Source organism: Solanum stenotomum, chromosome 4 (assembly GCF_019186545.1).
Source record: "Solanum stenotomum isolate F172 chromosome 4, ASM1918654v1, whole genome shotgun sequence".
Classification (NCBI taxonomy): domain Eukaryota; kingdom Viridiplantae; phylum Streptophyta; class Magnoliopsida; order Solanales; family Solanaceae; genus Solanum; species Solanum stenotomum.
In genome coordinates this window covers 4796933-4815678 of record NC_064285.1, presented here as the reverse complement: position 1 = coordinate 4815678, position 18746 = coordinate 4796933, and the positions used below count along the sequence as shown (strand labels likewise).

Here is an 18746-nt window from a genome sequence, read left to right as displayed (position 1 = left end):
ATGACACACTTTTATTTTTAATTTATCCGTAAAAATTATTGCATTTCTATATTTATTTATTTTGAAATTTTTATTTTACCCTTAATAACATGTTCTATAGTCACACAACTGTTCATGTCACTGATATTGTTCATTTTCACGGAATGTAATGTAATGTTTTCTTTATTGTTTGTTATGCTCTTTTATTTTGGTATTTTTTTTCGTACTACTTCGATATGCTATACTTGAGCCTATTTTTTCAAAGCAATCTTTCTGCTTTCATGAATCACTTGTTGGATCGAACCCAAAGATATGTTTTATCGATCGGGCATTGGATAGAATGAACACTCAACCGTGTCATCATGGTAGTGATGTATGATTTACATTTTCCCCTCCCTGGACTACATCTGTGGAATTTTAAAGAGTTTTTGTTGTACAAATCATGTTTTTAAGGACATGTTTGGATGAACTCATTTCCTTAACTTCAAAACAAATACTCAAAAATATATACTCCCTCCGTTTCACAAAGAATGACCTCCTTTCCTTTTTAGTCAGTTTCAAAAAAATGACCTCTTTCCTTTTTTGGTAACATTTTACTTTTTGCTTTTCACGTGACATGTTTAAGACCACAAGATTAAGGGCAATTTTGTACATTTGACATAACTTTAATTTAGGACCACAAGATTCAAAAGTCTTTTTTAATTTCTTAAACTTTGTGCCAAGTCAAACCAGATCAATCTTTTTGAAATGGAGGGAGTATTTTTTTATCCAAACACTATAAAAATGTTTAGAAGCTATTTTAGTTTTGTCATACTTAAACTAAGTCAATCCAAAAAGACCCTAAGAAGTCGTTAGGTGTGAGGTATAAGGTATAATAATTTCAGGAATAAAATGTAAGACTATTTTATCATGCATTAGGTTGAAGGTATTAGACAGTTGTGAGATTATTTATCCCATCATTTATACCTTAATGATGAATAAATTATCTCATATACACAGTAAAATAACTTATCCAAAAATAATTAATCCCGAAACAATTTCTTTCCACCAAAACAACCCCCAAGTGTCGTTTTGTATGACAATAAATTTTCAAAGTCCTTTTTAATTTTTATTTTTTAAAAAATAAAATCAAACGTGCTATATAAATTGGGAGGAGTACGAGTTTTTCACAAAACTATCTTGCTACGCTTCCTAGTTGACAACTACACATTGTTGAGATAAATTTTATATACATGGCTCACAATGACTTCTCAACTAAATCATCATCATTTTCTATCCACAACTTAACCTAACTTCATTATTATATTTTCTTTATTCATACCAAACACCCCCTTTTCAATATATTCACATTTTTTTTTCCTTCTTTTAATCTTGTCATTAGCCATGAGGCCAAGAATGCTATTTCCAGCTTCAAACCAAACAACAAATTGCCATAATATTTGTGACTCAACATGTCCTTATGGATGCTATCCATACCCTAATATGAACTATTACATGACACCACCAATACCACCACCAACACCAATCGAATCGAGCAACAAAGTTGTTCAAAACATTTTACCTTATATTATTATATCCATCGCGTTATTTGTTAGCTTGTTCCTACTCGTTAGCTACTACATAATCATCGTAAGAAATTGCTCGAATTGGAATCGTAGAAGAACGAGAGGAGAAGGCGATAACGGTGAGTCGATTAATGATCATCCAATTTGGTACATCAATACTATGGGAATTGAGACTTCTTTAATCAATTTGATTACAATTTTCAAGTACCAAACAGGGGATGGTTTAATTGATGGAACAGAGTGCTCTGTTTGTTTGAATGAATTTCAAGATGATGATTCACTTAAGTTGTTACCTAAATGTAACCATGCTTTTCACATCGATTGTATTGATATGTGGATTAGATCACACGTTAATTGCCCGTTGTGTCGTGCTCCTATCATCTCCAACACTGTTGTTGCACCCGTGGGATCATCAATAATCGTTCCCATATCGAGTACTAATGATGATATTGGTTCAATTGTAGAAATGAACAACAACAATGAGGCTAGAGAAGGGGAATTTCAAGAAAACGATGATCATGATGAACGTAATGAAACATCGAAAAAAGATGTTGAAATATTACAAAAAATGCGAAGGTCAGTATCTATGGATTCTTCAATTGCTACAAATATAGGACTACAAAGTATAAAAAAGTGTGTTGAGACAAAAAGAAATGAGGGAACAAGTTCAAATTCAAGAATCCAAAGGGTTATGGACAGTGCTTCTTCAATGAAAAGATCATTTTCTTATGGTGGGAGGTCATTTTTTTCGAAAAGTAAGAGAAATGAGTCGTGCTCGGGGCTCTAATGTGGAGTCCGAACAGACAAAAAAAAAAGATGAGAGACATGGGCTTTATTGTAATTGATGTAAGGACTGACGTCTTACTGAGACTTGCACTTTGTTGTACAACTTCAAGATCATTTGTAATGTTTTGTGCCACAACTTTCCGTTTTGAGGTGGATATATACATCGTTGTAAAAGTGGTACACATATATCCTTGTCAATTAACAAATAATGTACATATATGCTTATCATCTAACAAATGAGGCATATTTACTTTTTCATTATTAGGCTGAGTTTTAGAAAAATAAATACACTGAGTATGTCTAAATTTTACCCATACACCAACAAAGGTTACGGTGGAGTTGAAAGTACTTTTTCATACTTAACCAGAGATCTCAGGTTCGAGTTCATTTTGATACGGAGTGGTTTTGTGAAAAAAATTAATAAAAAAATTTACCCACGCAGCTCCTCTCCCCCTAGGCCCAAAGTATTTGGGTGGCACAACAGATTCCAGCAAGGCACCCTATTAATTAATTGGAAATTAAACTCTAATTAGCGCATTGCAACGTGCTCATTAATATCTACGTATTTAATTTTTGTTTTGGAAAATATCTTGAATTTTGTTTTATTTTATTAAGTTTATTAAAAGTAGTATAGTAAGCTGATATAACAATCATTTAGGAGTCGTTTGATAGGTGGATAAGAAATAAATTATTCATGTATTAATTTTTGTATAATTTATACGACGTTTGGTAGGTATATAAGAAATAAATTATTCATGTATAAAATGAATATGATGTTTGATTGATAATTTAAAAACCCGTAAAATTAATATATTGATAAATTATGAGAAAATCTGTATATTATTTTATACGAAATAACTAATACATTGAATTATGTAATATGTCAAGTTGATTGAAGTAGATTTGACAATCCCCAATTATAGACCGGTTCTCCTAAAAATGACTAGATTAGCTAGACTTCATAAAAGACAATTAACTGTGTGTAAATATATATTCTAGGCTAGCTAGGTTTCACTAAGATTACAATTTTTGTACGATAAGTGGGGTGTTCGATTCTTCAATTCGATTCTTTCAAACTTTGATTTGATTTTTGAAAAGTTCGGTTCATTTAGTTCGATTTCTTAATTTGGGAATGGGTTATGGGCTTAGAACTTGAGTTGAAATTTATGGGCTTGAGACTTGGGTCCAAGTATGAAATTTGAAGAATTGATTATTGAACTTTTGTACTATCGAAAAATCAGATACATAATATTGAGGTCCATTAAACTTAAATATCATATTATTAGAAAAATTATATTGAACCTGAATAAAAATATCAAAAATTGAAGAATGAAACTAATTCAGTTCGATCTAAGTTTTCAATATTTATGCCCACCCTTACCTGAAAGGATAAATCTATCTAGAATCTCAACTCAATTTGCCATAGACACTAGAATTATTTTATGTCAAGAAAATTCAATCATTCTCCTTGAGACTATGAAAGGTAGTATTTATAATGATTAAGAAGGTAGTAGTAAACTAATAAAAATGATTAAAAGAAGAAAAGTTGATACATATAGAAATTAAATAAACAAGAGCTATTATATTTTTGAGAAAAAAATTTAGTTTAAACTTGCAGTAGCCTCCTCTTCTTGAATTCTATCCAATAATTGGCTAACAGCATGAGAAATTTCTTCTACTGTTGTCAATTGGCACCCTTCCTCTAGCTGTTCCAAATTTTCATCCATATTGCACACACTATATACGAATTAGAAATATATATGAAACATTTGATTTGTAAATGAAAAAGAATATTATATATATAGAGAGAGAGAAATAAGAGGGGAAAATAACTGAACTTCTATGCATGGATTTCAGTCATATGAATTTGATCTTCAGTTATCTAAAATTTAATTTAGATATTGTGTTTGAAATTAAACTCTGTCAAGACTAATTTTATTCGTACATTGTATGCTCTAAGTTATCCCGAAATAGGTATACATAAAAAATTAAAAAAAGTTAGGGACAAGTTATGTTAACATCAAAATTGGATATTCATGCATTTTTCCCTTAGAGAATTTTCACAATATCACATCATTTACAAGAGATTTTTGAGTTATAACACCAATAGTATTAAAAAAAAATTACACTATGATATCACAGAAAATATATTTTTAGATAACTCTTCATAAAAGAGTATTTGTAACTTATCATATGATAGTGCTAAAATTCTTGAGAGTTGAGTTAAATTCAAAAAATAACTACAACTATTTGTCCATAAAAAGTGGGGGATTCATGACCTAAAAAAGTTAGGCTTATGTATCTTATTCTAATTTAATCATGACTCTTATGATGACGTTATTATACGTTTAATTTGATGTAAACACAGAAAGTGAGTATCTACGTACAAAATATAATATGGAGAGATGCAAAAAAAATTAATGACAAACCTTAGTGCTGATGGAGTAAAGAACAATTTGGTCATGAACAGTAGTGACATTAAGGTGAAGAATAGTAAGCCACAAGCATTGAAGGCCAACTACTATCTTCATGAGTTGTTTTGTTCTCTTTGAGAGTATTTTGAGGTTGACATGACTCTCTACTAAGTTCACTTGTATGTCATGACTCATCAGTAGTGGTCGAGATTTCTCGACTGCTACTGATGACTCACATGAACAATTTGAGTATCGTGGGAAAGAGAAGAAATCAGCAAAAAGAGATGATGATGATATATCGCTTTTTTCGAGCTGAGAAATTAATGTCTTTTGAGCTTGTAGAGTTTGGAGATTATGCTCTAGCTCTTTTACAAAGTTTATGGCTCCTGCAATTATTGATGCTTGGTCCGACTGACATTAATAAAGAATTCTCTTTAATTAATTTCATCGTAACTTATTAAACTATATAATACAATAAAGTCCTAGAAATACAAAAATATTTTTAAAGAATTGGATAATATCTTTATTGAATTTATTTAGAAAATGAATTTGTTTTAGATTAAAATTGAAATTGTGTTTAGAGATGATTTATATATATATATATATATATATATGAATAAAAAATATTGTTTCACTTAAAATCCAACCCAAAGCAATATTAGTATTTCACTAGTACTTCAAATTTCATGGCCAAATTAGATTTGAATGTAATTGATACTCCTAGTAAATTAAATAGTTTAATTTGGACAAGTAATTACTTTAATCAACTTGAAAATAGATGTAATTTTATTTTTAAGAAACAAAGGAAAACTTCATTAAAAGAAATAGTAATTGAATGATCATTTGAAATTTTTAAAGGTCAAATTCATTCATTTAAGACGATTCGATTGAAATAACTTTCTTTAAAAAAAGAGGAGAAGAAGAAAATAAACTCTTTGAACGTAGGAAGATGGCATCAAAGATCGAAGAATAGTAAGATAATCATTCATTTGTTTTCGCCGATTTCGTTCCACAACTATATGTATCATTCTCTGGTCTTTATTATTACATGTTCGTTTCCTTTTCTTCGTGCAACACCTTAAAGAATTTGAATTTGCTGATGAACCCTCCAAAAACAGCATATTATTACTATTCTCCTCAACATTATTGCAATCTCCTAATTTCACTTGATTTTGCATCATTGAATAATTATAAGATGAAATGTACTCCAAATTGTTGTCAAGAATGGAACTTTCTTGCTCTTCATGGCCATATAATTCTTTACAAACATTGCCATTATATTGTTCTTGAGGGTAAACCACTGTCTCTAATGCCATGATTCTTTTTTTTATTTACCTTTTTGTCCCTAACATATGTTAGAAATTAAAGGCCAAGAAAGTGAGAGAGAAAATAATTGGAGTTAATGTTTTTTTCCTAAAGAATTTCAAATGACCAAAGAGAAAGAAGATCAAAGAAGAGAGAAGGGAAGAGAGCTCTTGAATTTGCACACTAAACTTTGTGGCTTTTGTAATAGTATATGAGTTCAAAGCAAGCAAATAAAACTTGAGATTATAAGAATTCTTTATACAATTAATACAACTACAACAACATATTCAGCGTAATTTAATATGTGAAATTTGAAGAGAAATGCAAATGCAATCTTATTTTTATCTTGTGAAGGTGGGGAGTTCAATAGACACTCAGCTCGAGTAATTAAAACATAATAAATCAAGCATGAAAAGGGGGATCAATACAATAGTAAAGTACATAGCATAGTCATTCTGAATATAATGAAAAAGAAAACAGTAAAAAAAACATATAATACGATAATCAAAGTAAGGTTATAAGTGTGGCATGTAGAATAAAAGTTGAGGTAGATATAAAAATTCTTTACAACAATTTGTTGTGGGACCTAAGGTAGACTAACACAAACGAGCACAAGACAAATGCCACAATTAATTAATTAATTAATTAGTGAAAGTGGAATTCAGACAGTGTCACCGGGTAATCCTGAATTTATCAAGTACACACAAGAGCTGAACAATTTAATTAATTAACTTTGCAAGTATGACAATTTCATAATTGAAAAAAATCTGTACAAAATATTAGATATTAAAATGAGTGACGCAATTTTATAGATACAAAATTCAGTGCAAAAGTCCATTTAACTATGCAATAATAACATCTTAATAGACACAATAGGTTAACCACAAAAATTAGTACAATCTTGAGAATTAGGTTTAGAGTGTAACAAAACGTTGAATAGTTTAGAGATGAAAATAATATTAAAAAATTAAATCCAAAAGATTAATAAAATCTCGTATAAATTAAATATGAACGAACAATTTATAATTCAGAAATTCTTATGCCTTATCACACTATTGTACGTGTTACGTGTACTAAAGTACTAATAATTATTATTGTACAAATATCAAAAGGAAACAAAAAAGGATTTGATATCTCATCACGTACGTGAAATCAGTTAACACCAGGTGGGAGTAAGAATATTGCAGGTACAAGATAGTTTGATGTGAAGGATAACATGAATTAATTAGTTTTGAGATAAAATTATAGTGTTGCTTAATTTATTGTTTAGTTGGCAAGTTAAGAATAACATATTCTGGATTAAATAATAAGTATTGCGATAAGTTATACCTCCGATAGGTGGTATATTAATTTCGAGATAACTTATCTCGAAATAAAATAGGTAAATGAAAAAATATCCATTTAAATCCTTTTTATACATCACCTTTCACATTCATGAATGGCATTTTTGTAGACAATTTAACTTATTCTTAAAATTTATGCAATGCATATTATTTTGAATACAAAAAACTAAAACTTAGTCAAGTAGATAGGTCATTCTAAGAGTGAGGCAAGTTAGGCTGGGGCTGAGATTCGAAGACCAAGTCAGAGACTACTAGACAATTTCCTTGATCCATTCTCAAGATCTCAAGCCCCCTACCAACTCACTCTCGGTGACATTAGGCACTACTTTATTTTGACTGGAAATAATTTAACTGTCCAATTCAATCAAAAATAATTTTAGCATAATAAATTTCATCATATAATTTATCTCTTCATTATAACTTGTATTTAAATCAAACAACTCTTACTGAACCAGAAGAAAGAACATGGGTTTTGTTTGGGGGTTAACCATACAAAGAGAAAGAGAGAAATCAAAGTACTCTTTTATATTCCAATGATGTCTTTGTTCCTTTCTTGTTTTACCAAGAATCCTATATCCTCACTCTTTTATATTTCACAATGATGTCTTTGTTCCTTTCTTGTATACATTCTTATCTTTTTTTACGAAGGTCGAAGGTTATTTTTGATAAATCTTCAGTGAAAAAAAAAGGTATGAATTAATTTCGTAATGACAATAATATATTGATCCCAACTTTTAATAAAAGGTAAATGTGGACTATTTCACAAAGTAAAGGACAAATTTGGATATTTTCCCCTTCTTCCGTTCAAAGCGATGTGTATATATACAAAATATCCGTCCTTTGAATCTTAAGATATTAAATATGTCATGTTAATTAATTCTATAAGATAGTGAAATGAGAGTGTCAAAATTAGAGTACATTAAAAATAGGACTAACATGAAAGGCAAGACATAAGAAATTTAGGATTACCCTATTCTTGATAAACATCCTTTTAAGGGATTTGAAGTAAAAAAAAATTCTCATAAATACAATACATTCTCTAGGGCTTCAATTCTTTTACACTTTGGAATTCCTTAATTACCCTTTCCAATTTAATATTTTCTTGGCTTTGTTCATCTTGAGCTATGTTAATTTATTTTCGTCTTCCAAACCTTCACAACTATTGATGCTTAACTAACATACACTTGATTAATTTATACATTATTAAAATGCAAGATTAAATTATTCAATTACTGATTAAAGTTGTACAGTATACCTGATTTAAAAATGATTAGAGTACAATATATAATTATGCAACTTGACTTAGGTTTATTATTTTAATGGAATCAGTGTGATTCTGTTCAGATTTCTTAGGCAAAGCTACAAGTAAACCCTTGAAGAAAGTCTCTTTTTATGTTTATTATTTTAAAATAATGGAACAGTATTATTATTTTTTGTAGTGTTATTTGTCGTCTTCCCATATAATTATTGAGTATTCCGTACTCAAATTTTTTGACTGCATTACTATTTCTTACGTAAGTACTATCTAATATTTTAAAAATGAATAATCAATTATGGAACTTGTGATTTTAGGTATGACATGATATATATTCTGTTCCTATGAAACTTTTGAGACTTAATAACAATAATAACATATTTCGTGTGATATTATAATTAATTGAGGATTTGGAGAGCTAGGTGAGGTTCGCAAATCTTACCCTTCATAAAGTAAAGACATTTTAATAAACTTATTGCCTTAAACATGTTATAATAGTATTGGTATAATTATTGAAAACATCTTGTTAAGGCAAAAATGAACAATTAAAATTAAATGTTTTTTCAAAATTTTAATTTGCCATTTTTTCTAATTAATGGACTAAAAAGAACCAGGGATTACATAAAGTAGAACATAGATAATATATAAAAAAGAGAAGTATTGAATTAAACACCCATAAACATATGATAATTGTCGAGACATACTTATTTAAGTTGATTACCTTATTAAAGAAGACGATAATTATTAGAGGATAATGCAACTTAAGTAACGCTTATTAATATTTCAATGCGATAGGTAGGATTCCCGTTAGATTTACTAAGACAAATTAAGCTACATATACACACTTTAACGAAACTCATCAACAAGTTATGTAAAGTGGTAAATACTTCTTTATTCTTAATCATAGACAATCTTGAGTTCGAGTCTTTTTGAGAATGAGTAGTTGGTTTGGATAATTTTACCATCAAATTATCAAATTTATCGGTAATATTTATGAACTAACTAGTATAGCTGAATAAGAAACAAGTTATTCATGTATTAATTTTTGTATAACTTATATGATGTTTGATGGATAGCTATGAAATAAGTGATTCATGTATAAAATTAATGTGACGTTTGGTTGACAATTTAGAAACCAGCATGACTAATACATGTATAAGTTTTGAGAAATTTATATATGTCTTATTTTTTGCAAGATAGAATGTGGGAATATAATCTTTGCATAACTAATATCGATGTAAAATAATACATAAATTTATTCGTAACCAATTTTTACATTACTAATACCTGCATAACTCTAAACAAATCTTAAATTGATTAATCAAAATTTTTTTTTTCTTGATTTGATATCTAAAGGTCTTGGTCAAAGAGGTCTATATGTTCTCAACAACGTAAATAACCTATAACAAATAAACTAGAAACTAAATACATATATAAGACGGTTTGGCCGAGTGGTCTAAGGCGCCAGATTTAGGCTCTGGTCCGAAAGGGCGTGGGTTCAAATCCCACAGCCGTCATTTTTTTCCCTTTTTTAAAGTTTTGTATTATAACAAATTAGAGTTAAATTTTGTATTTAAATTTGTTTAAATTAAAGTAGAACCTATATATATTTGAACATATATTACTTTGTATTCATATCGTCCTCGAAGAGACTATTAGTTTCTATTTGGTCCTTACACTTTTTTATTTTGACATTACTGTACGATAAAGAAAAATAGCATCAAATGGTATGTCTTAATAATAATCAGTGATTATGCGTTTTCTTTTCGTCTATCAATTTTTTTTATAGATATCTAATAATCGAACTAGCTAGCCAGTACTTCATATAGCAAATATCACGTGAAATTAATTAAAATAAGCACAAATTGACTCAGACAATATCAATGGTTATTAAAAGAAAACTTGAGAAGCAAAAATGACTCTTGAGATTCAGTAAGGTCCAAAGGGTTAACATCTAAACAACCTTTTTGCCCTTATTATAAATCTTTGTTCTAATCAAATTTAATTTTGATTTGGGAATTCTATCAATAAGCTACTAATTACAATTAATATAAAACTTAGGTTTTGTCATTAGAGGTGTGAACACTAAACCCTATTTTCATTCTGTTTTCCCCCCTGTCTTTGTAAGTTAAATCTTAATTAGTATTATATTGTACATGTCCTTGTAATTACAACTCATCATCTAACAAAGCACCAAAATTAGCCCTATTTTAGGCAATTTAATTAAATACTAATAGCATGTTTTATTAGCGCAAAGCATGGTTAGAGGCAGAAAATTGTCAATTCAGCTGCCAAGAAGATGTACTGTATTTATTTCTTTAAGATTATGGGAATTTAACTAGAATTATTATTTGATACTACTCCTACTACTTAGTGATCAATATTATTTCGACTTTGCATGTCTGCTATTTTATAATGATATTCATATTTATTGATATTTAGTTTCGAGTATTGGAAAATATACAATTTAGAGAATAAGTAATTTATGCCCCGGATAAAAGATGAAGAAAAAAAACTCTCTTTATGTGCTAAAATTGGCAAGTATTCCCTCCGTTCACTTTTACTTGTTCAGTATAAAAAATCAAAAAATAATTTATCATTACCTTCGTAAATGATTTGCTCATTGAAATATTCTTTGATTTCTTTGAAACAACATAAACTTCTATTAAATGCTTGGCTGATTGCTTAATTGTATGGAGAAACAATTAACATTTTGGTATTTTAATATATATCAGGATTAATTATCCCAGAATAAGTTATCCTCGTATAATTTCACAACACTGTATGCGAATACCTCCAATCAAAAACAAAATATAATAATCATACATTTTATTTTTACCTTATACCTCACACCAAACGACTTCGTAGTGACTTACAATGGTTGCAGTACAAGAGCATTAGGCTCTTGGCTAGGCCTTGTCAACTTAAGCCCAAAAAGCATCACAAGAGAAGAAGTATTTATTGAGCCAACTGGACCTTAATCAATTGGGCATCTAAAACAGGAATTTACTAGGGGTCTTTAATTTTGTTTCTTAAATTAGTGGTCTTTAATTTTTACTCACCAGCACTTTAAGTTATAAAAAAAAGTGGTAAAATATATGGCATAAACTCAATCTCAGAATCTATAAAGTTATGCCTTTTAGTTCTCTAAACTTTTGTCAAATAAAACATCAAGGATACATATATTTAGTTGAATATTGAAGGTACATATTCAAAATATCAACATTTCATTATCCAAAAACCAAAAAAAAAAAAAATTGAACGTAAAAGCAACTTCTAGATCATGAGTAGAGTTACTCATGAAGTTTCTAATCAAGGAAGTCTATTATGAAGTGTAGGTTTGATTGAAGCTCGATTAATCTGGTTTTGATGATCATAGAGGGTGAAAATTCAAAAATATGAAGGCCCGTTATTATTGGAGTTTCGTAGCTTTAGGTCATTTTAGATATGAAAATCTACTTTGGAAAATAGATTGTTGATAATTGAAACTCATTCAAACTGATAATTGATGAAAAAAACGACCTCGTTCACCTTTGATTAAGTGTATAACAATATGTATACATTTTATATATAGTTATTAACATATACATCATCCATACAATGTGCGTGTGTCTATATATATATATATATGTATAAACGTGTTTAGAGGTGTATATGTACTGTATAATAATAGATATAAAAGTATACATATATTGTTCCACAAAAGAAAATGTCATGATTTTCTTCACGTGGCCCTATTGAGCGGCACAACGTGGCTTTGTTCACGTTAATAGTGAATTTGTGACTAACACAATCCCACTACTTTTAGTTGTGTTGTATATATCTCAAGAAAAAAAAAACATTTTTGAAGATCTAGTGTTAGAAGAAAACTAGAGATGGAGACATTAATAATATGATAATAATAAAAAGAAATACTCCTTTGTATATGATACGATCGATGTCATTTTCTCAAGATACAAAAATCAACTATAGTTGATCTACTAATTTTGCACTCAAATATTGAAATACAAATCTTGTGATATAATGGGTACACAGAGACATAGGATGGTGTGGATCGAGAGTTAAAACACTTAATTCGATAATCATCGTAAGTTGAGTCTCTAATAACAAGCAAACTTCATTATAAAAGTCCTCTTTCTGACACTGGCTTTTCTTTTTATCTAAACTAGCGGCTTCTTCCATCAAAGACAAGTGTTCTAATTTCTAAAAAGACTATAATTACTATTTTTTTTTTTGTAACTTTTGTGCTTTTAACTATATAGTATTAAAAAAATTGATGTGCTTATTACTTGATTAAATCTACCCTAAATTTTACTTTAGTCCCATTCTCAACTTTGTTTATTCATTTAAGGGTCAATCTTGATCTTAGAGATCCATGTGATTGTGATTGAACGCACTTTAAACTCAATTGATTACGATGTGGAAAAACAATTAGCTAATTATCATTAAAATAATTAGCAGTATCAAACGAAATATTCACTCAATTGTTTGACCTTTTATTCAACCATAGAGATTGGATTATAAATTTTAGAAAATTCATTGATCTTTTGGTAGATAAAAAATATTTAAAAGCACAGTTCATTATAGTATTATAATCACGTGAGAAAGAGTCTAAGCTTTAAGTTGATTGGTATTATAGTCCTCACCAATCACCATTAGAGGCAGAGCCAGAAATTCATATTTGAAAATAAAAAAACTATTAAAATATCATATAGCGAATTTAAACCAGTATTCCAAAGCAATTTTTGAACCCTTTTGCAACCAAATTAGGATTTTTCTGTGTGTTTAGTAATATATATAGATCAAAACGAAAATATATTTTTACTTTATTTATGCGGTATAATTTTGTGATGAAGAATTGAACCCCCTTGCAAGTGGCTAGCTTCGCCAATGCTCACCATACTCCATTTTAGGTATCAATATATTGATAATTTGTTCAATCATGTTAGGTTCATTTCAATTTATGGCTTATCCCATCTTATATATTTATGCTTCAAATGTCAAATTTTGAGTGCAGAAACAATAGATTGGGATTGGGATTGGGGTTGTTCATAAGTTTCCACATAAGATAGGATATATGATCTTCTTGTAGACATCGAAATTTTATAGTACTTTACAAAACGTGTTTTATTTCAATTAGCATTCTTGAGGCTACTCCATCATAAACCTTAGTTCATGCTTATATAAAGGATAATATATTCCTTTGAAAAAAGAGGCATGTTGGCATAAATTCTTGGGTAGTCACAAAAATATCATGAAGACACCAAATATTGTCTTTCGCAAAGAAGTCACGAATATTCATAATCTCTTGTGTTAAATAAAGATCAAAATCTCGAATATTTCGCAAATTCATAAAATATTCACAAAGATCAATGGAGATCAAATAAATCTCAAGGAGGTCTAAATTATCCTACTTCGATAAATACACCACTATAACCCTTGAATCACGAAAAAATCTTAAGACAGAAGAATTAAGAGAGGAACAAAATTATATCCGCACTATTTTACCAATAAAATTCTTGTTTCTACAAATTTTATTTATGATTAATTTATTTTTCATATATTTAAAATTCGTCGGAAACCTTTGTTATGACCTATGAGTGTGATTTAACACAATCACAATTCTCAGGAATATTATTTATCTACTATACAAGTTGCAATTGCTACAATTCACAAACAAAAAAAAGTACCTCAAATTTAATTAGATCTGGGGACAAAATATTTCCAACTCAAATTGAATTAAACATAGGATGATCATAAGACACAAAGTTTCAAACAAGACTAAATATAAAAAACATTAAAAGTCTAACTATCTCCAAAACAATTAAGTAATATATTTCCAGTAAACATGTCATTAGTGATAGATGACAGAGTAGTTGACAGATAGTTACATAATTCCTAAACTTAATTAATGTATTAAAATTTCATTCATATTAAATTAAAAGATTGGAACAACTAATATCTCACAACTTTTTACATATAATATCCATTATATTTATTGGATTGGAGACGTGACATATTTTTTTTTATGAGACGTGACATTTATTTATTAATCAAATTGGAGTCTGACCTCTATTTGTGTTGAACTAATTACGCGTCCAATGAAACTCACAAATTTTTATTCATATCATAAATCATATATTAAGAAATTTACTAAATATTTATAAATAGCTAATTATTTATTATTTATTTGAAGTTATCGTAGGAATTTATAAACGATAAATTCTCTGAATAAAAATCCAACATAAATTAAGCAAGCTCGAGAAACTTGTAGCCTATAGGAGTTGAACGAGCCAAATATAAATACTAATTTTTATTCACATCTTATTTCTGATCGTTGATTCTTAATGACAATATACCACACAACCACAAAAATTAAGCATATTTATCAAGAGACAAATCATATTGTTGATGTACAAACTAAATTTGTTAACACTTAATTTTTCTTCTAATAAACGTCAATCTTAAATATTGCTATAAAAACAATCCCTTGTAAGTTGTAGTCGTGTTTTCAATTCCCAATTTACTTTACATAAATAAATATATGTGGAATTGACAGCAGCACTACTATATGTTGTTGGCTTAAAATCAAAGACAAACGCACATTTTAATAATAACAATCTGTCAAATGAAGTGTCCTCCTAGGAACTTTATTGGCCAATCAAATTCAATATTGGAACTTTATTTTCCTATATAATATGTGACTGCGAGCGTTTGATTTGATATAAAATTTATGATTTTTTTTAAAATTTGTCATTTTAAATATTTATATAGCTATAAATCTATTTCATTAAGAATAAAATAATAATTTTAAAAATTATTTTTTTCAATTATAAAAAAGTAATTATTGTTTTTGAAAAGATTAAAATATAATGTTGTGTAACTTGAGACATGTAATTAATTCTTGTCGAACAGCAATTTCCTATCTAAAATTAGGTGACACAACATTGAGGACCACTAAATTAGTCCTAAAATGTATATGTTGGCTTTTTAGGTCCTTTAAAAACTTCAAACAAGTGATCATAGGTTTACCCAACCCATTAATATAATGTCAACAAAAATATTAATTTGCTAACCTCAATCATACACTATCCGAATAATAATATCCAAAATATTTAACTTTATTTTTCATTTACGTGACACCGTTTAAGTATAAGAAAAATTAGGTGTGAGAGAATTTGTGTATTATTTTATGTAATAATTAGTTATAGAAAATTTAATTATTCATGTATTAATTCAATTGTGTCCACTTTCTATCTTACATAAAATAAAGTACTACATAGATTCCCTTATATGAGTGATTTGGAATTTTAAATTACAAATTAAACATCATATTAATTTTATACTTGAATAACTTCTCTCCTGATTAGTTTCACTAAACATGGTATTTGTTACTTATGGAAGATTTAATACTTGGAGAGAAGAATTGAAATCACCCCTAAACTCGATTTAAATTATTAGTTTCATCTCCAAACAATCGATAGTCTTAAAAACACTTGACTAAATAAACTTATATACACATATGATCTTGCAACTTGAGTGAAATAGATATACCCCTAAATTATTGTTAAGTTTAGAGATTTTTTCAACACTTCTCTCAGCTTTTTATTAAGAATCTCATGCTCCTACAATAGTTTGAGATCACTTGATATATCATGTGAGAGATTGGAGGTGTATCAAAATTTAATTAATCAAATAAAAAAATAATATACAACAAATTTAGATGTGTTTTCGACACTTCTTTCTAATAATAGTCTAAATCATGTAAAACATGTCTAGTCTCCAAAGTCAACCTTATCTATTTTTCCATGGGCGGCTACTTGTAATAAATTTATAATAAGTCATAGATTCTTCATCCCCACGCTCTAGAAATTTCAAAAAGAAACAACCGCACTCTCCTTTATGGTATTTGATATTTATATTAAAGCTAATTTATGTTTAAAAATTTGAGTGCTATATGGATCATTTTTTGAGGCACCATACCCAATGAAACATTTTTCATAATTCAAACGTTACAGAAATCTCAACCATCTTATCACATATTTCGTTTTCCCTTTCAACAATTTTAATTTGCTAATAAAGTAAAGTAAAACCACCTATGACATTTTGTCTTTATATATATGTATCATCTATATTTCCCCTTTTCTTGTCCTACATTCAAAATTCTGCCCCACTTTTTCTCTTCCTCAAGCAATTCCACTTGAAGTTCCTCTTTCTTTCTTTCTTTTTTCTTTTTTGGCTTTTTATCATCAATCATCACTATTCCTCTACTTTTTCAAAGAAAATGAAGCATAAGATGAATATATTTTATTTCGTCTTATGCCTTTTTTGCGTAGTAGCAAAAGCTGGTACAACCTTAGACACACCATCATTACCTCCAACAACGTTAACGCACCCGATAGACCCCTCAAATGTTCAAATCAGTCCAACGTTAGCGGTTATACTTGCTTGTCTCGTATTAATCCTATTCGCAGGTGTCTTCATATATATGCGTCGTATGAGCCCCGATTCCTTCGATCATTCATTAGGATTTCATTTCCTACGAAATCGTCCTCCTGTTAGCCGAGGACTCGACCCCGAGATCATTAAAACATTCCCAGTATTCGTCTATTCAGATGTCAAATCATTAAATTTGGGCAAATCCATCTTAGAATGCGCGGTTTGTTTAAACGAATTCGAAGATGAAGAAACTCTCCGTCTCCTACCAAATTGTCATCATGTTTTTCATCCTGAATGTATTGATGCTTGGCTCGCCTTCCGAACCACTTGCCCCGTCTGCCGAACCAATCTCAAAACCAAACCAATTAAACCAACCGATCCTCAACATGAAAATTCAGTTACTGACACAATCATTGATATTCACATGACAAGTGTGGTGGGTCCACAAGAGGTAAATAATGCATCGCCTCAGAAGTCAATAGATAGTCATAATATTCCGAATTGTAGTAATGCAAAAAGGAAAACGCCTAATTTTCTTAGCATTACAAGAAAATCACCAACACCTACACGAACGAATATATTACGTATGTTTAATCGATCACATTCAACGGGTCATTCGTTGATTCAACCGGGTCAAAATTGCGAAAGGTTTACGCTAAAGTTACCGGAGGATGCACGTAAAAGATTGATGGAGTTAAGCTCGAGTAGAGCTTATAATAATGGTGAAGTTTTATCTCTAGAGAGGAGTACTTCATCTAAGGGGTACCGGTTCGAACCGGGAAATGGGCGGTTCAAGTTTTTATCGACTCCGAATTTGTTATCAAATAAACCCGGTTCGCCAAAGGAAGAGAGAAGTGAAAAAGAACCGAAGAATTTGTTGAGGTCCGTTAAGTCGCCGTTAAGTTTGTTATGTGTGACGGAAAAAGAGGAGGAAATGGGAGAAAGATCTTTTACTTATTTAAGATCTAATCCTTCAAGTTAGATAGGTTTACATATCTTCCTTATTTCTTTTTTACTTTTTACAAAAAGATTCTTTATCATACCAAAAAAAGTAATATAATATTGTATATAGTGATTGGATAGTTGATAGGAAATTATGGCCAATTACAAAAATGAATAGAGGGAAATGATTTTTTTGTTCTTTTGATTTTTTTACTCCGCTTTTGATATTCACATTGAAGCTCGACTGATTCAAATTCGAGTCGTGTAAGGCCTTATTTGGGGAAAGAGCTTCCTATCAATGATTTGTTTATATTTAGGGCTTGAACTTGAGACCGCAAATTAAGAAAGGAGCAATCCCATCCTTTGTGGTGCAATTTTCCAGATTTTTTTTGTATGTAAAAATAAGATTCTTTTATGTATAAAAATATATTATTATATTTTATTAAAAGCTTTAAAATCAAAATGTTCCATAGTTGAGGTGTCACTATGTAAATTGCCTACCCAGTGCTCTCTTGTAAGTTGTAATCATCAATTTAAAAAATAAGAACTCTTTTAGAGAAATTTTTTGTATTGATGAACCATAGTAATAATTTGTATTTTTGCACAAATGAAATATATATATATATATATATATATATATNTATATAATGGTTGAACCCTAAACGCTAGTTATATATGATTCTTTTAAACTATCATGCACTATTTCGGATAAAAATAG

The 18746-nt window shown here is 29.1% G+C and overlaps 3 protein-coding genes and 1 non-coding gene across 4 annotated transcripts; 3 read left to right on the top strand and 1 right to left on the bottom strand.

The window, feature by feature from the left end:
- Positions 1–1263: 1263 nt before the first annotated feature.
- Positions 1264–2560, top strand: LOC125862519 (RING-H2 finger protein ATL54-like). The gene has a single exon (XM_049542612.1). It carries the CDS (start codon positions 1363–1365, stop codon positions 2329–2331), a length of 969 nt encoding a protein of 322 aa, XP_049398569.1. The 5' UTR covers positions 1264–1362; the 3' UTR covers positions 2332–2560.
- A 1258-nt stretch (positions 2561–3818) lies between these two features.
- LOC125862853 (transcription factor bHLH94-like) lies at positions 3819–6217 on the bottom strand. Its single transcript, XM_049542976.1, has 3 exons — positions 5677–6217; positions 4760–5155; positions 3819–4036 (listed from the first exon to the last, which is right to left on the bottom strand). Exons 1-3 carry the CDS (start codon positions 6058–6060, stop codon positions 3932–3934), a joined length of 885 nt encoding a protein of 294 aa, XP_049398933.1. The 5' UTR covers positions 6061–6217; the 3' UTR covers positions 3819–3931.
- Positions 6218–10084: 3867 nt separating this feature from the next.
- TRNAL-UAG (transfer RNA leucine (anticodon UAG)) lies at positions 10085–10164 on the top strand. The gene has a single exon. It is a non-coding gene; the product is annotated as a tRNA-Leu (tRNA).
- A 6703-nt stretch (positions 10165–16867) lies between these two features.
- Positions 16868–18160, top strand: LOC125862709 (E3 ubiquitin-protein ligase ATL9-like). The gene has a single exon (XM_049542837.1). It carries the CDS (start codon positions 16932–16934, stop codon positions 18066–18068), a length of 1137 nt encoding a protein of 378 aa, XP_049398794.1. The 5' UTR covers positions 16868–16931; the 3' UTR covers positions 18069–18160.
- The last annotated feature ends 586 nt before the right edge of the window (positions 18161–18746 follow it).